At 42.5% G+C, this 14,046-nt stretch overlaps 1 protein-coding gene across 1 annotated transcript in view; it reads right to left on the minus strand.

The window, feature by feature from the left end:
* The window catches only part of coro2ba (coronin, actin binding protein, 2Ba), a 40,026-nt gene extending 33,020 nt beyond the window's left edge, over positions 1 to 7,006 (minus strand). The window contains exon 1 of the mRNA XM_068571169.1: positions 6,774 to 7,006. Coding sequence (XP_068427270.1) covers positions 6,774 to 6,788 — 15 coding nt within the window. The 5' untranslated portion in view covers positions 6,789 to 7,006. The remainder of the gene's footprint in view (positions 1 to 6,773) is intronic.
* Between the last annotated feature and the right edge of the window lie 7,040 nt (positions 7,007 to 14,046).

Here is a 14,046-nt window from a genome sequence, read left to right on the forward strand (position 1 = left end):
CTCGCCCGTGTTAATGCCCGTTCTTTTATCTGCGACATTTTCAGTGAATCCAAGAAACCAAAAAAAGTTGAATTCTGGATTTGGAATTCCTAATCTGCTAAACTGTTGTGTATTTTCTGCTCCAGGAATGGCAGGTTTCGGGTTGCTAGGTTGGCGATCTAGCTCTTAATGCGTCTGTCTGTCTGTGTGTGTGTGTGTGTGTGTGTGTGTGAGAGAGAGAGAGAGCGTGCAGGGAAACAGTGAACTTGACGAATGGCCAGTGGTCCAAGTCAGACTCACTTAAGATTTATGGTGGGCGAGGTGCCCCGAGTAAAGAATTTCAGAGCGCTTGAGTGTGGCTGTGCTTGGATTAGTGTGCGTAAACGTGCACGGCCTTTCTACAGCAAATCTTGATTGGGCAAATAAAATCATTGAAGAAGCACATTTGTCGGAGCGTCCATATCTTGAAACGTATCGAGAATCGTTTTCTGCTCAACGGCCTTACGGTCGACAGCAGGAGCCGAACCGTAAACACTCCTGAAAATGTCTTTCAGGCGTGTTTCCAACCGCATGTGTGCGCCTGATATCGGAGCAGAGTGGGCCTCCTTCATAATTGGGGTGTTTGCAGATATGTAATTGCAAACACACTTAACACAGCTGGAATGCTACTTTTAATTATATAGATTTCACGTCAGCATGGTTAAATATAAAGCTTTAGGAGGGAAGTGTGTGTGTGTGTGTGTGTGTGTGTGTGTGTGTGTGTTGTTGTGCTTTTATCTTTGAGAGGGCTGAGTTTTAGACCTATGGAATCAAGACTTTGGAGCAAATAGAGAGCCTTTACAGCACTCGTCTGGGCTTTTAAATGTGCAATGGGGCAAACCTCAGACACATGTGCGGAGTTTTGATTAAAAAAGCCACAAAACAAACAAAAAGATAACCTGTTTCTGACAGTAGCATGCTCTTCATCGGTTCAAATCAAGCCTGACCTTTTTGTGTGTTCATTCGGGAGATGGGTCCTAATTGGGTAAAAGCATTTGCAAAATCTTATTTGAGGGCTTAGGCTTTTAGTTTAAGGGCTGAATTTAATTGGGATTAGGGCGAGGTTAGCAGCTCAGTGCAGAAGGTCACGGTTGGAGCTATAAGCCAGAAAATGAATATAGTCATAAAGGGTCCTCTGAAGTATATACAAACACACACATAAGTACACATAGACGTCCTCTGAGAGCAGATGATCATTTATCAACACACAAACTCCCTTTTGTGTAAACTGGGGAGCATTTCTGCTGGTTTCTAAAGGAGCATAAAGGGGTACTCCAGAAGCCGGTCCTCCTCCTCCTCCTCATCTCGGGCCCTCAGCGTCCCTCCGTTCTCTTCCTCCTCAGCCCCCTCCTCGGCCTTTGGCACGCTGCTCTTTCTGTGGTATCCAACCAGAAACAACTGGACCATTTTCGGGGGGGTTGCCGTGCAGATCGCTGCTTTCAAATCAAAGGCGTATTCAAGGGGACAGTCCAAATAATCTGTTCAACTTGTTCTATGCCAGCAGCTTGCTGTTCTGCTCCATGGCACAGTTAAATAGTTTTCCTGGATGCTCAGAAATTGGTTTGAATATAAAAACAGGGTTCAGTCCGCCTGCGCTTTTATTTCCAGCGACGACTCTGGCCGGAGGTCGAGTGACCTCGGCCTTCTGGAGAGGTCAGTGTCAGGGAAATCCCGCTGAGGCTATTTATGCCTCTCCCCCGAGCCCTGTGGACTGAGCCAAACTAAAACCGGCAGGAAGGTAACTCAGGGCAACGATCAATGCTATGAGCTCGCCTCTTTCGCCCCCTGCGTAGCTGCAGGACACAAGTGGTCTTTTATTGATCAAACTGGAGTAGATTCTACTGTGTGAGCTGGTTTTTGCTACTTTTATCTCCTGTAAACGGCATGAAGACGAACAGGATTGAGGATTCAGACCCACGGTCACACAGTTTCAGGTCGAAAGACAGCAGGTTTGTCCTTTTGCTGACATCTCTAGATCTTCTAACGCTGTGCTGTTTTAGTAGTAATGGAGGTTATCCACCCACCTACACATCATGTGTCTGCCAACTCACATTTCTGCCCTCCGAGCCAGCCTCGCACACACACAGACACACACGCAATCACAAATGAAATGAACAGTGTCTAGTTATAGAGATGATAATCCCGTGCTGGGCCCTGATGTGCTAGCTGTGTTAGCACTTTTCTGCTACACGGCGAAAAGCAGCATGTTGCACGCAGCACGAAGCACCTCGATCAAGAAAGACATGTCGTTCTTTGTTCTTTCATTCAATACTTATCTTCACGCCGCAGCCAAAGCATTTAAAGAATGAAGATTCTGCAGATTAGCAAGATTCTAGTGCTGCAAGAACATTTTCAATGGAAATCAATGGAAGAAAACGGAGATAATTTGAAGATTTATCTTGCAAAATAATGCAATAATTGCAATAATGACAACACATACTGAATGAGTTCAGATACAGTAATCATTTGTGGGTTTTCAGGGATGAACATGCATAATATGTAACTGTGACATCAGTCAAGGGCCTTTGTTTTCTCTGGTACCCATCTTCCTTTTACCGTTTACTTTCCGCCTCTCGGTGATGTACTTTTTAATCAAAGGCAGACAAGAAGAACACATTACACATCTATCACATCATCTATTTCAGTCTTATTAACTTTCTTTATTAAGTTAGGTTCATCCACAAACATAACCTAATTATGTGCATTTGTTTTGACTGGAATTACCTCTTGGGGCGTGTATATTTAACATGTCTTGATGACGTTGGTGCCTGTTGGAAGTTTGTGAGGCCTTGCTGTGTTTATCGTGGAGGTTTATATGTTTTTTCATTTGCTACAGACATACACATACATACAGTATGTCCCTCCAGATTAATTTATGCTTAATAGACAATATTTGGGGATGCATCTTCTTTTGATGTGAATTTACCCATTTGATGTCAGTATATTGAGTCATTTTTGTGATTATTTCTATCAAATATTTTTTTTCTTGCTATATTGTAAGTATTGCGTCGTCCATCTTCTTAGGAAGTCTTCAGCCGTGTTAACAGTCCTTGTCGATTAAGTTGATTCTGATCATAAACCTACAGTTTGCTATATCACTTTGGGAATGCATCCCACTCCCTCATGTATACCAATCAGATTATGAGGTCTAATCTGAGGCATTGAGATATTTGGTAGCAACATATGAGATAAAGCTCCAGGCCAAAATAGGTTATTGCCAACAGATTGAAGCGTCTACGTTAAAAAGCTAAAGAGCTTTCTGATCCTCTCAAGAGGAATCGGTGCTGTAAGGCTTGTAACGTTGGAGCGCAAAGGACGTGGATTTAAACAGCACCGACCTATTTTCTGTCTGCAATAAGTAGTTCCTCTCTCAGTTTACTCCGTGTGTCCGGCACAGTAAATAATAAATACATACGCTGTCATTCTTAATGACATTTTGAGACTCCACATCTTACACCAGTGGTTCCTAAACTTTTTTTTAGACCACGGCACACCTTCAAAAAGAAATACGTTTGCTTATCCTTTTAACAATTTCAGATTTCATATTGAATAAATATAAATGTAAACAATATAGGCCATTTCTAATCACTCCAAATAAAAGTAAACTGCTGATCTGCAGTTTGACAAATATACAACTTAACCTAAAAACACAAAAATAATACAATTGAATACAGCAACAGGTTTAACTTCTTTTATTTCTTTAAAGTTAAATTTAGTTTCTAATACAAAAATAGAGTAGCAGCCGTGTTCATGGGACATGTGAGCCTGGTTTAGTGCACAGTCTCTGGTGTGAGTGGAGAGAGAGAGAGAGAGAGAGAGAGAGCACAACCTGCAGGTCAGTTACTTGTCCTGTTGTGTGTACCAGAGATGAGCCGCATCGCACATGTATGATCCTGTAACCTGCACACAGGGAAGGACAACAACTTCCCCCCTTCACAAGCATTCAAAGGGAGTGGTCAGCGTACTTTTAGTTTTGTTAGAGGCAAGGCAAGTTTATGTGTGTAGCACATTTCAACAAGGCAATTCGAAGTGCTTCACATACAACCATCAGAAGCTAAGATTCAGTCCTTTAAGCTCCATCGCTTGCACTATTTCTGCTTCTTCTGTTTAGATATGTTTGAAGATGTCGCACACTTTGGGAACCACAATTTCAAACAACGGCCGGTCACTTCCACCATCAGCTTACGCCCGTGAGGTTGGCGTCCATCCCCACTGTGATCACACAGCTGGTGATGTTTCAGTACGTCTGCTCTGGAAAAATTATTGTGTGGGCATTAGCAAAAAAACAATACACAAATAACTACTAATGTATCTTCATGAATGTGTAAATACAGATGTGTCATGGGCAAGGTGAGAATGCTTATTTTACAGAAACGGAGCACACAGGCGTTTAGAAAAATTACATTGTAAAAGCATCAACACTTTTGATTTTAAATAAAATAGTCTGTGAAAATGTTCAACGTCAGGAACAAAAAAATAAACCAACATCTCCAAAACAATCTCCAACATTACCATCTGCATATTGTCATTGTTTTTCACTAAATGTACTGATGTATACTGATTATTTTGGTATGTAATTTTCATATAGACACCTCATGTTTGACAACAAAAACAGCTTGTAACTTACTGAAAGGGAACAGACACTTCACCTTATCGACATGGTGGTGCTAATCGGTCTGAGGAGATAATCCAGGAGGCATAACTACAATAAATGCAGATATTTCTGTAGGTCTGTTGTTTAGTTTAAGAGCTGGCGCTCACGAGCTAACATGACATGCACATTTTGACTCATTTAAAGAGACAATATGTCAAGCTTGTGCTAAATGCATCAATGTCTTTGCCTCAGTTGCACATCATAGTAAATCTATATTGTGACGCTAACAGGCGTCGCATGGCGTTGTCGGTGTGTATCAGTGTGCTGAGGGGTAGAAGGCCGTTTAGCCCCGTCAGCACAGACGCTCTGTCCCGTTTCCCTCCCAAGGTGACTTCTCTGCTGTTGGCAGGCAAAGCTATGAAAAACAGCTCCCTCAACGCTTTCTCTCTCTGCTCCCACACATCCATTATCTGTTAGGTACTACACCGTAACATGCTCTCTTTTTTTTTTTTTAAACAAAGGACGTTTTTTTCCCTTCACTCCTTCCTCCTCCTCCTCCTCCTCACCTCATTTCCATTCCATAATTGCAGGTAGGAAATCAAAATCCAGGCAAAGACAAAAAAAATAAATAATAATCTGTGTGTAGTCATTAAAATTCTCTGCAAAGCCTTTGGCCGTGTCTACAGTCAGATTCAAGTTTGGCTCGGTGCCAACACATGAGCACCTGACCTTTTCCTCTTCCAGTTCTCGTAGTGGGGAACGTCCACCTACGCAGCAGCACACTCACCTCCCACACAAGCTCTTACACACACACATACACACACACACACACACACACATACACACACACACACACACAGGCAGGCAAAATTTGTACTTGGAAAGCAATCGTCTGTGAATTTGTATTTCAGGCTGGAAACACAAACCGTGCCGTTCTGCATTAACAGGACGTTTGCGTGGAACTCGCAGGTGTGCGACAGTAAACGGGAGTAAATAGGCCATTGTCCTGTGGTGACAGTGGGTCATCTATTTCGGTCCAGGTTAATTCTCTACATGGGAGTAGGTGTGCTAATTTCCTCTGTGTGTGTCTTCCTGTTTCTCCCGTCTTTCTTTGTCGTCGCTCTCCCTCTGTTAATTGATAAAGAGGATTCAAGCGGCTGCTGCAGTGTTAATCACAGACCGCAAACACCAATACACACTTAACAGTCAACCGAGCAGGCTGACGCTGACGCGCCTCCTGTAAGATCAGCTTGACACTGCTAAAATACACACACATATTTGTTGTCGTCACTTGAGGACACTTCATTGACTTGGATTTACTTCCAGAAGCACAATACTGCTACACGCCTGACCCCAACACCCACTTTGTCTTGTGGGAACACACTTAATTCCCTTAATGGGGGGCTGAGTCACCATAATGCGAGAGTTTGAACACTTATTACATTATTCTTTTGATGATTGACATAATGAGGTACAATCCAAGGAAAAGCCAGTAATATGACTGAAGCACACACACTGACAACATCTGAAATCCTCAAGTTATATTTCCTGGTGAAGTACTTGAAACTCCACTGTCCGGCAGAATATTTCTGTTAATCAGTCTTATGAATCACTATTTGTCAAAGCCACCGTCAGGCTCGAGGTGATAACCTTTACTGCTAGCAAACAAATGATGCAACCTGCAAAGCAGCTCTTATGTAGAGAGAAATGAAAGGAAATCAATCAAAACCTTCCAAATGATCCTCTCAGCTGATAACGAAGCTTGAAAGAAGGTCGTCTACAAAAATCACAGCACCTAAAAGAAACTGTTGTCAAACACCAGGCATTTCATTCATCTCCAGCTAAATAAAGTTTATATACCTCCTCCACAGAAACTGGACAAATCAAGTCCTTCAACCCAGAATGAATTGTTGCCGGCTTGTAATAATGCAGATTACATAGTGCAATGACAGAAGTTGATCCTGCTCTCATCCCCAGACTGCGTGACACACATTAACATACATCCTCAGGCGACTCCAAACCCTACTCAAACCCGTTTTTTCCACCCACTGATAAACACAGGAATGACACCTCCAATAACCTTCGCCGTGCAATCAAACCCCCGAGACCAAAATCACTTGTGACGTCCTGGAAGTTGCAGTTCCATCCGGAGCGGTCTTACCTTTGTGACAGTCATGCAGAATCAGTGGGTGAGGAGCAGGCCAGTGTCCCCTTCAAGCAAAGAGCAACCAGCGCCGCAGGAGAGGCAGAGTGATGAGGAGGAGAGGAGGGCAAAGCTCTGCTGAATATGCAGAGAGAGTGAGAGAGAGAGAGAGAGAGAAAAGAGGAGGGGACAGACAGGTTGGTGTGTCTGGCTCACTAAGTACGAGAGGGCTGATTGCTGCTGCAGTGAAGTAATGGCTGGCAGCCGGTGTGCGGTTGGTTACTACAACAGGGAAAAGCTCCCCGCTAGGATACACCCCTCCCTCCCCAACTGCGCGTACACACACACACACATATACACACACACACACACACACGCTGACGATGCACACAAAGTCTGACGGTCCTGCTCTCTCACTCTCCCGCAATATGATTAGTGATGGGCTAATACAGCTTATTGATGAGCAGTCAGGCAGGGCTGCAGGAGGAGGCGGCAGCAGTGCTGCCTGGGACAGGACTGCAGAGAGAGAGAGAGAGAGAGAGAGAGAGAGAGAGAGAGAGAGAGAGAGAGAGAGAGAGAGAGAGAGAGAGAGAGAGAGAGAGGAGTTGGACGCTGTGTCGCAGTCTGCTGCTTAGGCACGAAGCTAGCCGCACGTCATCTGGTGTGTATACGTGTGTGTGTGTGTGTGGCTGTGGGTGTGCGAGTGTGACAGTGGATGATGGGAGGAGACAAGAGCGTTTGAAATTTTTGCAGTCCAGACTACACTGAGTCTGGTTATTTCTAGGAGTGGACATATTATAGAGGTAGGCTCATAAACGTGGACACATAATACACACAGGGTAAAAGTAGTAAAGCTGTACTTGTGAGGACACTCTTTGACTGTTCATCTCCTCACCCTTCATCCAATCTCTGTGTGTAACCTTCAGTCTAACCATGAACTAGGGCAATCAATCTTATTGATTTTGTCTCGCGAGTGCAATCACATTATAATATGATATAATTCAACCGCATTCTGCCGTTTAAATCAATGCCTCCAAGTGAAATTTGAATAAAAATCTGATATTAAAGCTTTTTCATTTCACAAATGAGTGGAACACAATTGATTGCAATGAACCAGTTGGATTTGATTTAGCACACATTTGCTCCGTTGTGATGCATCGCGGCTCATTGTGCGAAGGCAAACTGCAGTTGAGCACATGTTGTACGTCCGAACCGCTTTCTAAATCGTAAATTGAAATGTTGCTTTAAATCTTAAATCCTAATGAAGTATTTAATCCCACAAGGGGAGAAAGGACACGAGCAGAAACACAAAGGCACCCAGCCACTCTCAAAAGAGTAACACATCTTTGTCATACTAATCGTGTAAAATAGAGGGCCGATAGAGACAGCCAAGATTCCAACTTAGTTACCATGGCTTGACTTCCCATAGCGGTGAGAGACTCTTCTCCAGTGGCTGCAACCCACAATACCGGCTTTGTTTTGTGCATCCGCGTCTGCATGTGCTGGAGTGAAGGTCATGAGGACAGAGGGGATCCATACTGAATGACATGATAGCGGTTCTCCACTGCAGGCTGAGCATTATGGTTCTGTCTCACTGTGGTTTTATCACACCTACACAAATTGTCACTCAGGGGTAACTCCGCTCTTTCATGTCGGTCTTTAGAAGTGCAATGTTAAGGGCTCCACACACAGCGTTTCCTATCCAGAACAATGGCATTTCCTGTGTCTGTGTGCATGGGTGAGGGTCTCCACAAGCTGTATGAGAAAATATCTGAATACTGTCCTATCAAAGTTGGGCCATGATGGCGCTTAGTTGTGCAGGTATGACATACAAAAGCTAAACTACTACTATGGCAGGTTGTGCTTAATGGGTGCATTGACAATCCAAGACTTATTAAAACAAACGTCATGTAGTTTGACATTTTAATTAGGAGAACAGAAGTTGCTTGGTCATGTATTTAACCTGCAGGAGTTTGATAGCACTGTCCCATTGTTGGAAGTATGACATCTGTCCAATTTACATGATACAAAAGGAGCAGGACGAACAGACCTCATCCACCAGGTGGAGCTGGAAAATACAGGACCCAGTCACTGTAATAAACATCAGTATGTTTTAAATCCATGATTACTTTCAGTGCCAGTCAATTATGGAATTCAGACTCTGTAACTTGGGGGAATCCACCATGTTTAATGCTTTGCTGCCATCATGTGGTGAAGTCATATTAATACATCCATGCGGTTAGGCATTTAAAAAAATCCTTTAGGTTGTCAAGATTTTTGGAAGACATATTTGTAACACTTGTTAGAAGCATAAAACTACAACTGGACACCCCAAAGCAAAAAAGGCCTCCACAGAGTTAACCCCTTACAGGCAGTCAGTCACTCTACAACATCACAAAGTGAATAAGGATAAACTCTGCACACACACACACCATGGGAGAAATAATGTACTGCACACACCGTATTAAATGCACAGTACAATAAAACCTTTGCACTGCAGGCCCTACAGATGAATTGATAACTATATCAATGTCCCAATAAGCTATTCCAGTGAAACAGTATACTGTCGGGACCTTCTTTAAGTGGAGTTAAGCCGTTATTCATCTTTGTTTAAATGTATGTTTCTATGGTAATTTGTTCAAATGTCTGCAGTGAAATGAGGTCTATAATCAAACTGCACAGCAATCAGGAGGTCCACTTGAGTCTGAACCGTTTCTACCACAAGGGAGTCAGAGTGGCCCCTTAGATCAGTGGTTTAAACCTCTTTTCAGTAATGTATTGTGAAAATATTATTTCTGCCGAGTGCCCCGACCAGAGCAAAGCATTTTTGGTAAAAAAGAAAAAAAAAGATGTAATACACAGCGCTGTGACCATTAGTGTCCGAATTAATATGGAATATATATATATATATATATATATATATATATATATATATATATATAAATAAAATTCAGTTTATGAACGTAGACTTGAATTGTATATTTATTAAATAGCTATTTTAAATGGATGATCATTTAAAAATGAATAAATAAATACTGATACCCTCACTGCCTTCACAACCAAACCCCATTTTCCATCACCAGCATAGCATCATGCAGCACCAGAACCTTATAACATCTGGTCAATCAATGTTAATGACTAATTATCTCAAACTAGGGATGGCAATGTGTTTTCCGAAGATGCGACCAGGGTGCAAGCATTTAAGTCCATCAATTATACTCATTTAAGGGGTGGGTAGTTCGCCAGAAAGCTTTCTAATTTCATAGCCATTACAGACCATAACTGCTGGGCTTTAACATGTAAATTAGCTGAATTACGTCACTTGGCTCCAGATCAGTTCAACGGCTAAATTAAACAGCCATGTTTCAACCAGTAGAGGGCAGTCGCGATCCATATTTTTATAACTAAATTACACTGAGATACTCTCAAATGTCGAGATTAGAATCTGAATCCATCAACACTACTTATTACCTAAATGCATTTTTAATTTGAAAAAAAAAAAACATGATTTGAGGAATTAAAAACTCATTAATGAGCCCCTGACAAGCCCAGTCAGTAGGGCATTACCACTTACTGAATGGGGTTCACAGACGAGGTCACTCAGTCTCTGTTTTTTCTCTACCTAAAAGGAGGAATCCAGCCACCTTTACTTACACAAAAACGGACCCATCTCACTGTCGGCAGCACTAATAGTCGAGAGAAACATCCTCCAATCAAAGAGCCACAGCAATGGAATAAAAACTGCTCAGTCTCTCTTTTTTGTTCCGGTGAGATCTTCCGCGCCAACGACACAGGTGAGAGTAATTAGTCATCATCAGGTAGGCGGGAATCCTCCCCTTCAAGTGTCCCACACAGAGATGGCGGCCCTCCCCCCACATGTAGCAACGATAGCGGCTCACAGGCATGAATAGTGTCGACAGCGCTAACAGCGTTTACCTGGGGAGAACACCTGTGTGATGACGGTGTAGTGAGGGTAACCTCCATATGAGAGCAGAGCAGCAGCTGCTGGCTAGCCAGGAAGTCACACACACACACACACACACACACACACACGAAGAGACTTAATGCTCTGCTCAGGTAGGTAGCCATTAGCTACTCCAGTTTACATAGCAAATCATTGTTTGCTGCCATATTAATGCTCTGAATTGCGAATTTAGCCGGTTTTAGTTAAAAGTATTTGGCCACCAGACTCTGAATTAGTTTTAAGAGATTTTGCTTCTGCAAAATGAGGCTCAATACGCTGAGCCAGGCTTTGAAATATGGATTTGTCATCTTGCCAAATCCCTACAAGATTAATTAAGATTACGTGTCGTTATCTCTCACTTCTCAAGCAGCTTTGACAAACTTTCCCAAACAAACAAGAGTCCACGGGGCTACAACGCAGAGCTGCTTATCGTCTGTGTATGAAAGCTGTCAAAACACTGCTGACTTGGCGATGTAATGATGTATTGCTTTCAAGACATTTTCAACAGAGACCTTCATTGCGTGAAATGGAGACATTTACTTACCTTCATCATTTACTACAAATGTTAAGCACCTAACAGCCAATTGAAGCCCCTTTATATCCATCCCCTTGTATAGTGTGGACACACGTTGCGAAAATTAATACAGGTGCTAATATAGATTCATGCTTCTGGTCGTACATTTTTTAAGCTTGTCAAAGGGATTAATGTGCTCTTAACCTGCTTGAGAACTTATCCTATTAATTCTACATGAACTAGAATGCAGTTTGTGAGCTTTCCTCAGGTGATAAACCCTTTAATGGTTTCATAAAAATATTAGCATATATATATTAGCATATATATATATATATATATATATATATATATATATATATATATATATGGATTCCCTTCATTGTTGTATTTATCCTGTTTATGCATATCAGTGCTTAGTAGAATCCCTCATGATTAATTTTCACTCAGTGAAGTATGCAGCATTATTCTGTGAATCATTATTTAATCTGTTTGCTCAGAAGATTATTTACCAAAAGACTAAACAGATTAATCGGATGTATTAATCCATTGTTCAACAGACTCAATATGACTAATAGACCACCAGATATCAGAAGGCTGCTGTCGGGACCCCTTTGGCCCTTCAGCTGACTCACCATTTAAAACCCAGATTATACGATCAGTCACGCGATGACTAATCTTGCAGACGAAAGGCTGCGTGCATCGGCAATTTAAAAAATGTCAACGTAGAAACAATTTTATGCTTGAGGTGAAGCTGACACACGGGGCTCAAACATCCCATGCAGCATCTCAGAAAGCCCACCGGCCAAGTCTGGAGTGTGGAGGTTCGCCCCCTGGGCCCTGCTGAGGCCTCTTTGAGCAAGGCACCAGAACAGATGTCGTCCAAGAGCTGCCCACTGTTCCTAATACTAGGATGAGTTAATTGCAGAGGCTACATTTAATTGCGTGCTACGATATGTATATGACAAGTGTGACGATAAAAGTTTATTGAGATTCAATCCAGAGTCAGCGACTACCCTCCTCGGCTGTTCTTAGAGCTGCTTTTTATGAGCTGCAACTACAAATCTGTAAACTAGTAATGTGCCTCGCAACAACTCCACAGCACACAAACTTTCACAACCAGCCCTCTTCTGGGCCTTGAATTCAAATTTAACACGGAAAAATGTGTGCTGGGGTTAAGGCCGATCCACAGGAGGTGCTGTGTTTCTGTGTCCTGAAACACTCCAACCGTTACTGCACATACTCTTCTGCTCTCTAACAAATTTCTGTATTTCTGTTTCGAAGAAGAAGAAGAAGAAGAAGAAGAAGAAGAAGAAGAAGAAACAATATGCCAAAGGTATGTGGTCGTATTTTAAATCCAGATTTTTATGACATGCACTCAAACCAACTCAACCACCAGAATTGCCCAGTTCTTTTTCAGAGTCCTGGTTCCCCCCATTACGACCCCCAGCTCTCTCGTTCCTTCCTACCCTGACTGAGCCTCCCCTTGCCCCCCTCGGAGCCTTTAACACTGGCCCACCGCATGATTTCCCCTCGCAAAAAATTGTTGCTCTAGTGGAACATTTAATGCACGTGGGCTCAAATTTCGGCTTCCCCAGCGCACAGCGCTGTGTTCCAGCCAGCCGCAATCTGCACACAAACCACTTCCTCTATCTGAAGCAAAGTGAAGAAGAAGAAGAAGAAGTTAACGTTAAGAAATGGAAAGAGGCGAGCAAAGCAGCTGAGAGAGGTCGACAGAAATAGGGAGCAAGTGGGAATGATTGAGGTTTTAATCACACTGCGGAGTCCTCATCAGCGTGCGCCTCTTTGTGGAGGTGATGCGTAGCTCACCCGCGACTAGACAATTCCACAGTTTATGCAGTCAGCGCACAAGGTATCGCCTTGTCTTGTCGGCTTCTACCAAGTCTCCTCTCCAGCTACGTGTCCCTTCACGGAGCCTCTTATTTGCTCTATTTATTCACCTGCCGATCATTCGGAGCAGTTTTATGGAGTCCTCTGATGGGAAAAGGTCCCCATCCCTCCCAAGCCCTCAGACCATGATTCATGTCAGTGTCAAGGAGGGATGCTTTTGAACTTAATGCTGGTATAATTGATGAAAAATAGTTTGTTGGTTGTTTAAAATTACTTCGGTAACCTTGTTTTATGAAGGCACCAGGCAATGTAAATAAGAAGTTTTAAGGAGGGAGATACATCAGTGATGTAGGATGATTTATGTCTCTCCTTTCTGGAAAAAAAGATCCAGACTGATTAACCGGACACACATATACATTCTTTCTTTATTCCTCTCTCTCTCTTTGTCACAACGCATTTGTCTCTTTTCCCCTCTCTCTCTCTCTTATACACATTCACCACACACAGAGTCTGGAAAACAACACACTCGCATAAAGTCAATGACAGCAGTACAAAGGCTGAACATGTGGAAGCAGTTAAGCAGACCGTTGCAATCAAATAGTACTAAAATACTGGGGGGAAAATACTGGAATCATAGCAGCAGGAAAACATAATTTTCACCACTTGTGCTTCGTTCAGGTCTGATACAAATGTTATTTCATTGTGTGACATGAGAGACAAAGAAGCAAAAACTGCTACCTTATTCTAGCTCACTTTTTCTCTTCATAAATACCACATATTTGTCTCTCATGAAAGTCAGTAAGCAAGGGGAAAACACCTTCAAAATGTGTTATTCTCAGATGATCCCTCACTGAACTGAATGAGTCAGTTTGGCAGACACTGTACATTTAAATATTACTTTGGTCAGCTCTGTCCACACTAATAAATATGAAGTTCCTTTATGTACATTTGGTTTCTATTTAGGT

Source organism: Clinocottus analis, unplaced genomic scaffold, assembly GCF_023055335.1.
Source record: "Clinocottus analis isolate CAN_PGR_092001 unplaced genomic scaffold, fCliAna1.0.p SCAF_1, whole genome shotgun sequence".
In the NCBI taxonomy this organism is placed as follows: Eukaryota; Metazoa; Chordata; class Actinopteri; order Perciformes; family Cottidae; genus Clinocottus; species Clinocottus analis.